The sequence below is a fragment of the Vanacampus margaritifer genome, chromosome 16 (genome assembly GCF_051991255.1).
Source record: "Vanacampus margaritifer isolate UIUO_Vmar chromosome 16, RoL_Vmar_1.0, whole genome shotgun sequence".
Taxonomy (NCBI): Eukaryota; Metazoa; Chordata; class Actinopteri; order Syngnathiformes; family Syngnathidae; genus Vanacampus; species Vanacampus margaritifer.
The window spans coordinates 12,975,034-12,990,657 of NC_135447.1; the positions used below are offsets into that span (position 1 = coordinate 12,975,034).

A 15,624-nucleotide genomic window follows, 5' to 3' on the forward strand; every position below is an offset into this window, starting at 1 on the left:
TTGTGATAAAACCGACCAAAATGGCACATATTTATTCGCCAACAAGAATGAACAGAAAAGCATGCTATTGTCATTTGCTAACAGGAATGCTTGCCATTGTGACAAAATTCAGTTCAACAATCAAGAAACCCAAAACGCAGCAGGTTGAGGTAGAATGTATTTCTATATACAGTCAACCCTTGTTGAGTTTACAAATCGGCATTTGCAAACTTGCCTACTACTGACAACATTTTTTTTGTAGGAGGTAACAAACACTATGTGCTCAGAAACACACCTATCAGTGCCCTACAACATATTTATTTTTGTTTTAATGGTGCCCAGACGTCTATAGTGTTTACATCAAATTGTATTGTTTGGCCTATTAAAAAAATACAAATAAATTATATATATATATATATATATCCATCATTAACAATTTTTTGCTATTTGTAGCTGGCCTTGGTCCCTCAACCAAATAGCGTTTGTTCACTGTACTGTATTACAGCATGTGTGTGTATGTTAGCTTCGCCTTAGCTTCTCCATTCTGGCCGGTTCGAAAAACGGGTGCCAAAGCGCCTCCTCCAGGGTGATGCGTCGGCCCACGTCGTACTCCAACATACAGGCCAGAAGGTCCAACAGCTGCCGCTCGTCCTCGCTGCGTCTCAGCAAGCTCTGCCAAAACACACCAAGACTACATCACTTCCTGTCTGACTTCCTGTCGTGCTTTCCTGTGTCCAGCACACCTTGAGAGGCTTGCAGTGTTTCCGTACGTATTTGCCCGAAGAGCTGTGCTCATCCCAGTCCAGTCGGCCGTTGAGGACGTAGTGTTGCTTTCTAAACACAATACAGCACAGCAGTCGCAGATTCACCAGTTTAGAACTTTTGCCATGTTGTGACAACTTGCTGCCAAGGAACCATGTTGAGGTGCTTTGTTTAGACCGGTACCTGGTTTGTTTCAGCATGTGCGGCGGGATGGGCCCCAGAATTTTCTCCATCATGGCTAGATGTTCTTTGCTGTCATGAGTCTGGAGCAACATACATGAAGAACCAGCTCTTTGGATATTTTGTGGAGTTAGCAAGTAGAGCATTAACTGCGAGGACCTTGTTAGTGCCACATATTCTCACTCCGCCCAGAAAACTAGTTCAATGTGAACCATTTGGAACCCGCTGTAGTGTGTGTGCTTATACCGGAAATAGCGTCTGTCCGAGGTAGTACTCCAGGAGAACGCAGGCCAAACTCCAAACGTCACAAGACTGATTCCAGCCTAGGTCTGACCACACATGTTTAAATTATGAGCAATATTAGAAAAAGGAGCAGAGCAATATCTATTGAAATAAAGCATGAAATCATAATGCAATTTTATTTAATTGCATTTTTTTTTTTTTTTACAATACATTGTTTATGAAGTAAAATATTTTAGAGTGCTATTCATAAAAAAACTTTTACATTTTTTTTGGGGGGGAGGGGGTGGCCCCAACCAGCTGTTTGTGTTCATTACCGAGTATGATTTCCGGAGCTCGATAGTGGCGCGTGGACACCAGGGATTCGTGATGCTCATGGTCGAAAATAGCGGTGCCAAAGTCCACCACCTTTACATCCAAATTCTTCATCTTCCTCTCGTCGAGTTTCTAACACAAACAAACACTTCCAATTCAGGTTATATTTTGGAGTTTTAAGGGCAACTGTGGGGAGGCTTTTACCTTTCGGGGGTTGTACTCCATGTCATAGTCAGAGCAGACAAACAGGATGTTTTCCGGTTTCAGATCAGTGTGGGTCAGCTTATTGCGATGCAGGACTGGGAAATCACAAAAGAAAATGCCTGAAAAGGGGATGTATTAGGGGAAATTTAGTTTTTACTAATCTATCTACAAATAATTGTGTCCCTAGAGTGCCCGCCTATCCATCTCATGAGAAATCAAACATCCCCCCCCCCCCCTGCCTTTTCTGCATTGACTTTTGATGGATGCATAGACCAGCAACCAGGTTCAACACACTGCTACGTTAGTCTTTTGCTAGTTCAACACTCACAGCTGACGGCTCGGAAGATCTGGAAAGCCATATGTCGAATTTGCTCCACGCTGAACGGCAGGAACTGGTTTTGCCGGAGGACCTCGTAGGTACTGAGTCCCAGGAGCTCGAAGACCAGACACATGTGGCTTTGGTGCTCAAACCAGTCCAACATCCGTACACATGCACTGGGAAGAAGACAAAGAAAAATTCCTGTTGGATATAGTTTTTACACCATGCACCACCTAAAAATATTTTGCTCTCCAAGTAACTTCAAAACTAACATCCAAATGCTGTATAGGGAAGTCACTTCCCAGAAGTGAGTATTTTATTTGTACACTGCCAAAAATGTCATTTTTTGGTTGGTTCACAACTTACCATTGAAACAAATGTACCAGCAGCCTAGCTAGCTAAACGGTGGTGGCCATGTTGTCTGTTGGACTAATTTTAAGTGATTAGCATATTGACAATCTGATCCCTGGATTCACTAAGTGTAGCGTTTCAATTTGTTTCTAAAGTTGTGGTATTCCTCAGAGCTCATTTCTAGAGCCATGTTTTTTTATGCTTCTTAGGTACAATCAAGTGTTCCTCAAAAACAAGACTGAGATTTTTAGCTAAAAAAATATCATCACTTTCCTACAATAATGGCCTTAAGTATTTTTTTTTTCAGTAAACAAAAACACGCAACCGAATACTGATGATACTTAATAATAATTTTATAAGAAAAGGAAAAATTGTATAAATGAGTGATCTATTTAACTCAGAATGTAGCTGATTTAAGTGGAGGTGGCCAACATCCTGATGAGATATTTAAGGCAATTTTTGTTGTTGTCAAAATATGACTTAGGCTATTATTTTAAGATGATGATAATATTCATGTAAGCCACTGAAACATTATGCATATTTGGAACATTAACACTGTGCTTAAGAAAATTAAAAGAAAACTAAAATAATGATTCAAATAAAAGGTATTGCATGACCTAAATGAATGTTTAAAATCAAACCATTCTTAAAGATTAAATACAAAATGTTAAAATACAACTGAACTGTACTTTGGAGTACTTTCATGTTTCACGAGAGGAAATTCAGTCAACTCACAATTTACCGTCGTCGTCCAATGTGTTGATCTCCTCCAAGACGGCGATCTCACACTTGGCTGCCCGATGGAAGCTTTTGATGTTTCGTACAATCTTCACTGCCACGTGCGTGCCTCTGAAACAAATGTGCACACATTGCTGCTAATGGATGACAAACAACCCCCCTTTTTTTTAATTTTTTTTTTTACTAATTTTGAACTAAGGCACATTTTTAGCACTGACACAACAAAATTTTCAGATCAAAATGTAGCTTACTTGTCTCGGTCAATACACTCCACCACCTTTGCAAAGGCCCCCACTCCCAGTGTGGACAGCACCTCATCTGAAAAAGACAGGTAGACGTTCATTTATTGACCGACTTTGAGGGAATGTGAGACAGAAAGAACAGAAACGTACACCGTTCCTTAATCACGAGGCCGACGCGGTAGACCAGGTGACCCTCCTCTTCATCGTAGTTGCCACTCCCGCCATCTTGACTCCTCTGAACCTTGTAGTCATCACTAAGGTGAGTGGACTCCAGCTGGGGTGAAGAAGCGCGAGAGTGCTATATGGTTACTACAACATGATTGACAACAAAATAATTCTGAGAATAAAGTGAGAATCCTGCCAATCTTTTCTCTCTCTTATCACTGCCCCTAATCCTCTTTTCATATGACATAACCCAAATTTTGAAAAAAAATAAATAAGTTGGAATGCCTGTACAGTATACTTAAAAAAGACAATTATGACAGGTGGTGGTCCTCAGGGCTCATTTCTAGAGGCATTGTTTTTTGTTTTTATCTGTTGTTGTAGTGGCTACACAGTCAAGCTAAAGCTGTAAAGGATAACTTACAGCGGACATATAATAAAAAAGTGACTTTTTAATTGCTTGTACAGGAAACCCCGGATATATCGTGGTTCATCCTGGATTTTCATAAGCACGGCCTAAAAAGTTGTCAAAGGTACCACTGAATGTTTCTTATAAAATAATATTACATACAGAGTTGTGAGTCTCTGTCGAGCTGTGTTGGTTGTCACTTCCACTGTTCTTCATCTCAACTTGGACCGAGTCTCTTTTGGCCTCATTGTTGTCTACCAGAGAAGACGAATCATGGAGCAATTAGCAATATCGGTACTCAAAATTCATGACTTTGACAAGATTAATGTAGAAATACCCAGCCAAGAACCAAAATCCTGGTCTTTCTTGCCCATGGTGCTGATACTTCAGAGTCGAGTCGCCCGCTTCAGCAAGACTTGATACCTGGATGGGTGAGAAAAACAAAGAACAAGCTTTTTAAGATATTGAACCGTATCACTTCACAGTATTTTGACAAGAACATGTCCCAGCCATGTCATTAAAACACGTGTGTACTCTTGTCCATGTCCAATGTTGGAAACAGCACACGCGGGATGTTGCAGCTTGTAACGCACGCCGTGAATCTGCCCGGCATTCTGAGCTCGCTGCCTGGCCAAAGGTGTCAACGGCCCCTTCAAACACCGATTCCAGCATCTCTGTTTTCAAAGCTATACATAGCGAAGGAGCCCTGTTTTTTCCCCCCTCTTTCTCACTTGTGTCACTATGAGGCTTCCACACATTCCCGGACACCAACGACCTTCGGCTTCCCGCAGTGCTGAGAAGATAACGTGAAACTGTGATAGTCCCTTTGGGGAAATTAGGTCATGGGACATGGCAACAGTAGCAAAGAACATGCAATAAAAAACTATAGGATTACACATGTTGGACACTTGTGCTAGCTTCATAAACTAACCAATAGTCCAAAATCAGCACCAAAAATATATATAAAAATAATGTAATAAATATCTACCTTATATTTCTTAATTCTATCAGGAACCTAATGGAAAAGCCAAATGTACTTTCTTTTAATAAAACTGAAGAAAAAAAAATCATGGCGGGACCTACCGGTAATTCAGATTGCTAGTTAGCATATAGTCATTCACGGACTGTACCATTTTTGATGCTGCGACAGGAGAATACATCCATGAAGAATCAATTGAAAAAAAAAAAAATAAATAAAGATAAGAAATTGTTTTAATCAATTTGTCCATCCATTAGTTAGCTAGTAGGCTACGTTGTCTTCGTGGAGGACACACGTTTATAGGTCGCAAAAAAAATTAAGAGAAAATAATCATGATAATAAAAATGAAAAAAGTCTTGACACACCATATTTGTGTTTCTCTGTTAACTAACAGGCTACTTTCTAGTTTAGGATCATTCGACCAATGAGACAAAATTATTTTGCATTTTTATCATTTGGCAATTTTGCACCAAAATCAAATGGGCTCTTTCTTGAAAAATGTGATAAATCACTAAACAAATAAGGTCAGTCATTTTTTCCCATAATGGAGTTTTTAAAAAAAGGCGATCAAAACAAGACATTGTGCCTTTGAGCTTGGCACAAATAATTCCTAATTTTGATTGGCTGTCATCTGTTTCCTGTTGCTTTTAGCCACCGTTAAAGAATTCCTAAATGACCTTTAAGTTGTGTTGATGCCATCTTGACAACATGGTGGGTGTCTCTCCGCAAGCATACGGTTTTACTCATGTGGGTCAAGGCCAAGGTTACATCCCGCCACCCCCTCAATAAACCCACTTCCACAAATAGCAGAGATGCCATTGGCAAGCAGCGGGCCTCTCATGCACCTCGATGTGACGTCTTACTCATCTTTTCGTTCCCTCGTGTCCACATCACGTCCAAATTCGGACTGGGTAGAGAAGATAAATGGGAAAAACTATATATAAAATTCTATGAATTGTTAACTATGTATGATTATTAAAAATATATTTTACATATTTAAAAATGTAGGCTATTTAAGCAATTAATTTCCAGGTGTAATTTTGATGAGAAGTTTATCGGCTTTATGTTTGACGCCAATAATGTGATTCCGAAATCAACAGAGCACATACGGTGTCAGTGGCTGCAGTGCCAGACTGTAAATCAGCGACGAAGAAGACTCTTAACGCTTGTCAACACGCAGGATTGTTGTCACTCACTTAAGAGCCTGAAAGTCTCAAAGGCTGCTGCCAGGGTGCTGTCGAGTGGAGCGAGCGTCACACTTTTCTTCAGTAAATTCTGAACTGTAACACGTACCTCAGGCGTCAGTTATAGGCACCCTGTAATTCTTCAAATAATTTTGAGATATATATACAGAGAATGTTAACCACAGCTGTGAAGATGGAAAAATGTACATTCTTACTTTTTTTTTCTTTAGTCCTTTTATTATAATATTTAAGTTTTTAGTGTTATTAGGCAGAACCTTTTGAGTCAAGTCTTGGTCTTAGAGAGGGATTGTCTTAGAATTTATAACTTCTCAGTGTTTTCAACCAATGCAGGCGAATGATTTTGACGGCTGACCTTCGAGATGGTATTCCAAATTTACAGGATACATTTTTAAAAAAATCTAACAATATTGCATTTAGAATTTGACCTATTTTTAGTTCATATTTAAATGTATAAAACAATATTTTAGAATTAATTTTACCAAATGTTCCAGAACATTCATAAAAAAATAAAAATCTGTTCTATTTCATATGTTCGGAATTATAATCTAATATTTGCTAATTGTAACTATGGATACATCCCAGATTTAGTCCCATTAAAACAAATTCAACAAATTGTCAATAAAAGCTATCATATATTACTATCTCCTACTTTGTTCAGCGAAAATTTCCACCAAGAATAGGCTAAGAATTCAAATTACAAAATTAGTTTTTTGCTTTTCATTACACCAAAAATAAAAATAAATAAAAATGTCCTCACCTTAATACAACAAATGTTGAATAAAAGCTGCTCTGTTTTGTGTGCTGTTCTCTGCTGGCTGGTTGCTCTTCGTGCTCTCCGGCAGCTTTGTTTTGACTCCACTCCTCTCCCTCCCACAAGGTGGAACGTGATTGCCGAATGCCACGCGGCCTGCCAAAAAAGGGGGTACGGAATTGGCGTGACCAGTGCAATAAAACATGATGTTCTTCCAAAAAGCAAGACGTTGGACATTCCCTCGAAACATCTCAGTGGTGTTAAAAGTCACAGCCAGCTGCAGTGAAACGAGACACGGGTCGTAAGGTGGCGGGTGGTGGGTGACGGGGCGGAAACACCGCTGCCTCAGACCCTGATGGTGACCCAGCACGAGCTCCTCTTTCAAAAAAAAACATTGCCTTTCTAATTTTACTAGCAGATAATGGTTTTGTGATGTAAAGGTACACTGCATTTCACGATGCGTTACGGCTCGCGTGGTGTTGTTGGACACCTAAAATGTCAATATGTGGCATTCATTTAACGACAAACAAAAAAAATAATCCAGAATCACATTCGTACAAATTTAACGTGTCATGCTATCAGTACATACTGTACATTTTCCACTACAGTGGAAAAATGTGTTTGTTAACTTTCTGGTATCTTCACAAGTTAACATTTGAAGCAAACATACTGTAGCTTATGTATAAAAAAAGTTTTGAAGTTCTTTGTTTTTTTTTATGTTTAATGACGACACCTTAAAATAATCACTGAAGTCATTTTTTTCAGATTTTTCAGGAAACACAAAAATTTTAACCTTTTGCATCATGATGAGATGATTAAAGCAAAAAATATATATATATATTAGGCAATTATTTTTAGAGAGTGACTGTATGGAGAAACCGGATTTAGTAAATATTGTTTTTCAAGCGCCGCCGTTCCACAGGGTTTCTTTCTAGAGTTGTGGTTTTGAAATAAAAATCACTGTTACAGTACATCAAATTAAAGCTGCAATGGATTGTTTTGATGTTTCTATCAAAAGTGGTGACATTACAGAAGAGGATTAGGGCCAGTGAAGAGAGAAAAAAAAAGTTTGGCAGGATTCTGACTTTAATCACAGAATTTGGACTTTAATGTGAGAATTCCCACTTTAAAGTTAGAATTCTGCCTTTAATCTCTCTGTTTTCACTTAAACTAAAGTTAATATTCTGAGAATAAAGTATTCTGAGAATAAAGTGAGAATCCTGCCAAACTTTTCTCTCTCTTATCACTGGCCCTAATCCTCTTTTTATATGACATAACCCAAATTTTGAAAAAGAAAAGAAAAGTTGGAATGCCTGTACAGTACTTAAAAAGACAATTATGACAGGTGGTGGTCCTCAGGGCTCATTTCTAGAGGCATTTTTTTGTTTTCTTTCATCTGTTGTTGTAGTGGCTACACAGTCAAGCTAAAGCTGTAAAGGGTTGGCTTGAAATTCCCCCACACACACTGCACAAGTTCAGTGTTATGCTAACCATGCTAAAGCTAAAGTGCAAGCACAAATTACAGGGTTTGGTTTATGAGTGAGTTCAGTTCCTACGGTGGTGACGTAACCGGAATGTTTATGCAAATCACATGGAGGCATAATCCATTGCTTAACCTACGCTAACACAGTAGTAAAGTCAGAATTACAGTAAATAATAAAAGGAGACAAGTTGTGGTGAGGTGGTGTTCCTCGGGACTTATTTCAAGATCCACATTTTCAAAATATCAAATATATGCGAACAATAGCTTTTCTTAAATGCATTTGTCTTGTTTTAGGAAATACATGGTCACATAATATACCACTAAAAAAATAATTCCAATATATGCAACATTCTGTTCTAAAACCACTCATAATTGGGGGGCAAAAAAAAATCATTGACATGTTTGCAACAATTTGTTAAATATCAACTATGTGGCTAGCTACTTATCAGTGCATCGCCACAAAACAAACAACTTAGCAATGTCCCTGTTTCTTAATTGATGCAAGTCAACACCTATCTTTAGTTTTAGCGCCAAGCGGGCAAAGCAACAGCACCTCATCTAAAAGTCAGGCTAAAATTAACATAACAACACCATTGGCTGCACGCAATCCCAACACTGGCCAGACAGCGGAACAATTTGCAGCAGCTGCCGCACGTTCTTGCGGTGACCCACCGGTGGTGGGAGGGAACCGTTTGTTATTAGATAGGGTAATTATGATGGTTGCATAACGGGCTGAGCCGAGGGAACACGTTGGCACATGAAATCTCACCTTAATGACGTGAATTGAGTCAAATATCATGTTAATAAAATTGTGAATAAAAATGACAATGCAAGCATGCAAGTTCCTCTACAGTAAGTTTAAAAAATATAAATGCAGTATTTTTTATAGTATCTAAAATATGTAGCGAAATCATATTGCAATACGGTCTTGCCTTTTACGTTATTTTTCCAACAATATCAATAGTTTAATGATACAGGGATATATTTCACAACAACATTTATGGTACTGTGAGCCAGTCATAGATTTTCAAAATATTTTACTGACTATATAAATTGTATCACAATATTGTCATGATTTAACAAATATCTCACTAACGATAGCAATAGCATTGTGATACGGCCTTGTATTTCACCATAGTAATGCCACACGGTGATTGATACCTTTTAGGATAATTCGTCAACAGTTGGATCGGTAAATGACAACATATTTTACAATATTTGCCAACACTATAAATAATATCTAAATACAGTGGTAATTTCTCAATATAAACTAGATTGTCATGAGGTCTTGTATTTTTCAAAAGAATAAGTAGTTAGAAGTAGTAGTAGTGTTTTTCATCTAAAGTGAGCTCTTAACAAGAGGTTCAATTTGTTAAAAAACATTTTTTAGGCAGAAGCAAAACTAAATTGCAGAAAAATAAAATATATATTTTTTAATATTTAAAACATATTTCAAAAATGATAAAAATGATCCGTCTTCCATCATCGAATCTCTAAGTAAAAATAATAATAACAATAATACATTTTATTTGAAGCAGGTAAAACAAGGTAAAAGTAGATAAGTAAGTAGTAGTAAAAACAATATTTGCGGCACGTTTTTCTCGTGCATCATTCATTAATTCAATTAGTGAGAGGAGGTGCTTCAATATTTCATTCATTGAAAAGCTTGTTACTCAGGCGAACACAGAGTTATGTCGTCGTCATGGAAGTAGTCAGTGCCGCTCGTATCCACGGACAGCTGTTAAAGCTCTCGGCCGGGATTAGAAGTCCGGGACACTATCGATCAGGCAGATATATAGTCGGCTGTTAATATCAATTGGCCTGCTCCGAAGCTAAACACCGATCCTCGGGAGCTGCCTTTAACGTCCTCGTCCAGTGTGTTGTCACATGTTCATTCTGCTTTTGTACCCATAGCAATTGAAAGTAAATATTGCATTTTTTTGAAACTGGTAATCCATCTTGTTGTGTTCCCCAGGGATCCTGTCAAGAGCCACTGTTCTTTTGTTCTAGTCGTAGATGTCTAATTTTCAGATTTCAGAAAAGTGTTACTATTAGATTTTTTTTTTTATTCTTTAGTTGAAACACACAAAAGATAAATAATTATTACTTTTTGTCTCATAAAATGCAGGGTACTTTTGTTGTTTGAGTTTGCTGCTTTTTGTTAGCATGTTGGGCTATATTCGTGAGAACAAAGGTAACAGCTACATTGGGGTGCAGTAATTCACTCTATGGGGTACATTAAATTGCATCTTGCAGTGTTCCTCAGTGTTCGAGTTCTTAAATGCAATTGATAGGCAACCAGTCCAGGGTGCACCTCTCACCCAAAGTCAACTGGGTTAGGCCGATAGAAAATAAATGGTTGAAAGGGTCTTCAATGCCAGCATTTCCAATAAAAAGATCCAAAATAGGTCTCCGGGGAGTTTTTATCAGGTTGCCAATTATCAGAGTAGCCACACATTTTGGTACTGCTGGCAGATAGAACATCAGGGCAATAAGTCAGAAGGAATAAAATATATCGAGCTGAAGCCGAGAGAGAGCTTTTTACAGTGAGTTCAAAAGTTGACAGGGACAACCAGTCTCTTTCGCTTTAATGTGAATCATTGTGACAGTGTGTTTGTGTGTGTGTGTGTGTGTGTGTGTGTGTGTGTAGTGCTGCAGACCATATCTCAGCAGCAGAATCAGAGCCAGATCATCTCTCTCTCTACATCCTTCTCTCTCTGCTGTGATTACTGGAGTAAAAGAGCGCTGCGTCGCAGAGAACCAATTTTCCTAATGCACTGGCACACATACACGCAGCACCACGTTATTGATGAGGTAAATGGGGAGGGGGCGACACAGGGCCACGCGTTGTGCTGGGAAATGGAGAGAGAGAGCGAGAGAGGGAGGATAGTAGAAGGACAAGCTGGACAAAGAGAGGGACAAGCCGGACAAGGAAGGAGGGAAAAAGGGGGGACGGGATGGAGGCGAGAGGGAAAAAGACCGCCAGATGTTCTAGGACGGAACAGGACATTCAGTTAAACTGAGGGAATGTTGAAAGGGGGTTCCTTTAGAATCTTGTTTTTTTACGAGGGTACAAGAGAGAAAAATGTGTGACAACTTCCAAGACGGACGGAATAATGCCGCTTTTGTGGTTTCGTCCGCTTGAAGTACCCAAAAGACAGACAAACAAGAGATGGGCTTACAAAGTCCCCCCAGAGCAGTCCAAAAGGGGTTTCGTCTACTGTGGGATTTACCCTTTAACTGGAGCAGCCACACACTGAAGGAGAGAAGGTTACACAAGGAGGAATCAGCACAACCAAGAATGAAAACGCTAGTTTGAGGAGGATACCACAGATGGAAGATGCTGGTTTCTTTTAAAAGATTCCGTTTTTAGGACAAGGAGAAGTTGGCTTGTGAGGTCCAGCCACCAAAAAAGACCGGCACTTAAAATTTTCCATTCTCAACTTGGGGATTCCTACCTCTACGAACATCCCTCAACACTCAGCCTTCAATCCTGCAGAAGAACGTGGAAACGTCTCCTTAAAAGGTGAAACATCTACAAGGAACCAAGACTGGAGACTGAGTCATCAGCTACTGTCAGACCCTGTAAAAGTATTTTAGGCTAGAAGACCACAGTAACATTTTGCAAGATTCTAGAATTACCAGGATCATCTCTAGAAGAACATGGAAAAGTTTAAGCATCCACAAGGAAACAAAACTGGAGGTTTGATCTCTTCTAAAACTTAAATTCATCCATGTCTTTCTATACCACCTAACCTGCCCTCGGGCGCTCTACTTTCCATGCTAAACTTGACGATTTCCACAGCAGAATATCATCCTGCATCCAAATATCTGTCTCTGCTAGTTACCCCCCGGCTACCCTGAAATTCTGCAGCAAGATCTTAAAACCCCAAAACCGAACACTCTCACATCACAGTCATACATCCTACGGTTCTAGAACTACCAGGATCATCTCTTGGAGAACATGGAAACGGGGGTTCAAGGTTAAACACCTGGCCTTAAGGAGCTTAGATTTAAGGTTTAGTATCTTCTCGAATTTCCTGTTATCTCCTTGGGCTCGTTTCCAAGACCATACAATCCTCCAGTGTCTGCTTGTTTTTTCCTGTTCAGCTGTAGCTCAGATGAACGGTCACAAAACAGTCAATCACAGGTGGCATTGAGGTGGTGTAGAAAAGTCTGTGTGAAACACACTACATTTTCCCCCGGACCACCAATGCAAATGGAGCAAAACACACAAGGAGCTACACAATTGATCAAAAAAATGATAACAGCCCAGATTGGAATTTGTTCATCTGGGATGAAAGTTCCACTAAAGATGAGGAGTGCGTACAGCCAGAGGTGGCACACGATAACAACTTTATTTTAAAATCAGATCAACTTTGCATTTGAGCATCTATAAATCACTGTTACCGCGGCAACCGGCAAGCGAGAGAGAGCGGGAGTGCTGCAGCATGGGACTCAGCTGCTTCAAGTCCTGGAAACATGACAGAGCAGGCCTCAAAGGTGACTCACACACACAAACAATATATTAATCCCTCCAGATTATGTGTGTCCTTGAGGTCAAATAATGACTCAGGGTTTTGAAAGTTCTCTCAAGTAGCTATTGTATATCAATGAATACTGTTTTGACAATAATTGAGATGGTTGGAGCCTCGACCTCCTGTGATTTTATCTTGCATTGACATAATCTAATTTCCTCTTTAGCTCATTAAGTAGCTTCTGCTCTGCCGCTGATTTTGGCTTGTCTTGAGAAAAAGATAACACATAATCTTGATTTGCTAAACACTTGGGATGGGACCCTTTACAGCCAAAACCATAAAAAGAATGTCTGGATTGGTGTGTGCAGGGAACAGAGACGTGTTGGCCAGCCCGGGCTCGTATTTCTTCCTGTCCAACAGCGCCGGCCAGGGGGACGAGTGGCTGAAAAGCCTCAACAAGGGCGTCTGGATCCCCTTCACAGGTAAACAAAATGAGCCTTTTGATATGCTTGTTTTTATTCTAGAACTTGTACTGAATGGGCTTCACAGTCACATTGCTAAGCAACTTTTATTGGCCTCAAAACATGGGGCCGGCCAGTCCTGCCAAAGATCAGTAAATTCGGATCCGTCTCTCTATGGGACAACACCACCCACTCACTAAAGCTGTGCAGTGGTACCAGTGGTACTTATGGAGTGACCCGGCGCATGCATTTCCCGAGATATTAACCTTCACATGGCCGATTTTTTTTTGTTACATACCTTTAAAAAAAACTGTTATTTTGCCATACCATAAATATGTGTATTTCTTAATGGGACCGTGTTTAAGATAAAGCATGAAACAGTCCCAAGAATTGGCTGTGTGTCCACCACATTTGCACAGATTTCTAAAGAACGATGCCTCTGTTGTTCTTTCAAGAGTCATGCGGGAAATTGCAGAGTGAAAGAGTAAAACAGCTAAACTCATTCACAGCCAGCCCAGTTTAAAAAGGATCTTTGACGATTATAGCTGTCAATGGCACTGAATGACAAAAGTCAGGTGTCTCCTGTTATGTATCTTACTATCTCTACCACACCGACACAATTTATTCGTGACTCCTGCTTAGGTGTTTTCGGTCAGCGTCTAGAGGAGACGGTGCTGTACGAGCGTCGTTACGGCGTACGCTCGGTTCCCCTCGTGGTGGAACAATGCGTGGCCTACATACGGGAACGGGGCCTCCAGGAGGTAGGCTTGTTTCGCCAACCAGGACGGGCCAGCTTGGTGAAGGAGCTTCAAGAGGCGTTTGACGCCGGGGAAAGGCCCTCCTTCGACAGGTCCGGACAGTAAGCCTGCAACTTTTTATGTTTGAAATCCAGTCCGTCAATTCAATGAGGAATTTTAAAGCAAGCTTGATCTGTTTGCAGTAACACAGATGTCCACACAGTGGCATCACTGCTAAAGCTCTACTTACGACAGCTGCCAGAGCCTTTGGTTCCTTTCAGCCATTATCAGGACTTCCTGCTCAGTGGCCAAAAGCTTTCAAGTGACCGCACGCAGGTATGATATGAAGAAGAGTGAGGAAATAGTATATTATGTGGAAAGTAAAACACTACAAACGCTCTTCGTTTTTTCACAGGGCTTGGGGGAGTTGCGGAATCTTCTTCAGGAGCTACCAGTGGCCAATTTCAACCTTCTCAAGTTTATATGCCAGTAAGATCCACCGCATAAATACCCAATACTAGCATCTACTAGATACAATCTATGAATCCTTCTGCTTCAGGGTGGCACAAGATTTCATTCAATGAACATAACCATCTTCTTTTTCTTGGCATTCACTTTCTTAGACCCATGCTTAGAAAACGTTTCATAACTCGTAATACTCAAAGTCAAGGTGCCACTGTACTGAATCCTTGCTTTGTCTTTGCACAGGTTTCTCAACGAGGTCCAGAGTCACTCAAATGGGAACAAGATGAGCTGTCAGAACTTGGCTACAGTCTTTGGACCAAACATTCTCAGAGCTAAAGCGGAGGACCCAGAAAGCATCATGGGAGGTAGATACCGACTCACAAGGTTCGCGTGGTTAGGTTTTAACATCAGAAAGACCTTTGAAGGATTGTGTTCCAGGTGCAGCACTAGTCCAGGTGCTGATGTTGGAGCTCATCAGGGAACACCAGTCCCTTTTTTCTAGAGTCTCGGTACCAGTTACTGCACATGCAGCCAGAGAGTTTCACGCATCGCCGGGTGCTCTCAGGCGACCGCATCTGCACCAGCCCCCCTGCCTTCGCCAGATGTCGCTGCCGCTTATTGCGGAGCGATGCCGAGAGCCGGGACAGAGTACCAGGTACCTTCTGGATTTCTGACTGTGAATCCACTCTACCAACTGTCGCTTAATCCTCCCAGAAAACCCTTTAATCTAGAGGTGGAAAATGTACTTTTACTAAAACCCAGTGGATTTAGGAATAGAGCCCTCAGGAACATTGCAACTTCAGAAACTAAGCAAAAGACTTTGTTTATTGAATGCACTGAACAAAGTTCTAATACCTAATTATTCATTGCAGACTTTTCAACTTTTTTATAATCGTGGCTTCTTACATTAGCAACTAGCTAAGCTATGTTCGATTCAATGCTGAGAACCAACCTGAGTTGCCTACTAGGTGGCAAAGTTAGGTAGTACATTTATTCCTTCGTGGAAAAAGACTCTTATGAAAGCCAAAGCACTGATTTAAGTTTTTTTCCAGTCCAGATCCTAACTGTAAAAAAATACATGTTAAACTGTCACCAAGTCACCAAGATCTCAATCAACCAAGAGAGTGACTGCGGTTTAGTATTTTACCCCTCTTTGTTTACGTC

At 40.2% G+C, this 15,624-nt stretch overlaps 2 protein-coding genes across 6 annotated transcripts in view; one reads left to right on the forward strand and one right to left on the reverse strand.

The window, feature by feature from the left end:
- Positions 1-15,624, reverse strand: part of LOC144036150 (dual specificity protein kinase CLK4-like) — a 15,841-nt gene continuing 217 nt past the window's right edge. Inside the window, exons 2-14 of one of the 3 annotated variants that reach the window (XM_077546536.1) lie at positions 6,843-6,992; positions 4,239-4,324; positions 4,064-4,155; positions 3,481-3,604; positions 3,340-3,406; positions 3,086-3,199; positions 2,009-2,175; positions 1,681-1,775; positions 1,479-1,608; positions 1,168-1,250; positions 925-1,004; positions 723-813; positions 1-651 (exon numbers count right to left, since the gene is read on the reverse strand). In XM_077546536.1, the coding sequence (XP_077402662.1) occupies positions 499-651; positions 723-813; positions 925-1,004; positions 1,168-1,250; positions 1,479-1,608; positions 1,681-1,775; positions 2,009-2,175; positions 3,086-3,199; positions 3,340-3,406; positions 3,481-3,604; positions 4,064-4,155; positions 4,239-4,275 (1,233 nt within the window). In that variant the 5' untranslated portion in view covers positions 4,276-4,324; positions 6,843-6,992 and the 3' untranslated portion in view covers positions 1-498. Of the gene's footprint in view, positions 652-722; positions 814-924; positions 1,005-1,167; positions 1,251-1,478; positions 1,609-1,680; positions 1,800-2,008; positions 2,176-3,085; positions 3,200-3,339; positions 3,407-3,480; positions 3,605-4,063; positions 4,156-4,238; positions 4,325-4,632; positions 5,224-6,842; positions 6,993-15,624 lie in introns of those variants that run through there. The other 2 variants (XM_077546534.1, XM_077546535.1) reach the window with 2 other exon arrangements.
- Positions 11,263-15,624, forward strand: part of LOC144036148 (rho GTPase-activating protein 24-like) — a 6,113-nt gene continuing 1,751 nt past the window's right edge. Inside the window, exons 1-8 of one of the 3 annotated variants that reach the window (XM_077546528.1) lie at positions 11,263-12,022; positions 12,692-12,822; positions 13,166-13,279; positions 13,901-14,117; positions 14,199-14,331; positions 14,411-14,484; positions 14,704-14,825; positions 14,899-15,115. In XM_077546528.1, coding sequence (XP_077402654.1) covers positions 12,771-12,822; positions 13,166-13,279; positions 13,901-14,117; positions 14,199-14,331; positions 14,411-14,484; positions 14,704-14,825; positions 14,899-15,115 — 929 coding nt within the window. In that variant the 5' untranslated portion in view covers positions 11,263-12,022; positions 12,692-12,770. Of the gene's footprint in view, positions 12,823-13,165; positions 13,280-13,900; positions 14,118-14,198; positions 14,332-14,410; positions 14,485-14,703; positions 14,826-14,898; positions 15,116-15,624 lie in introns of all 3 variants that reach the window. The other 2 variants (XM_077546527.1, XM_077546529.1) reach the window with 2 other exon arrangements.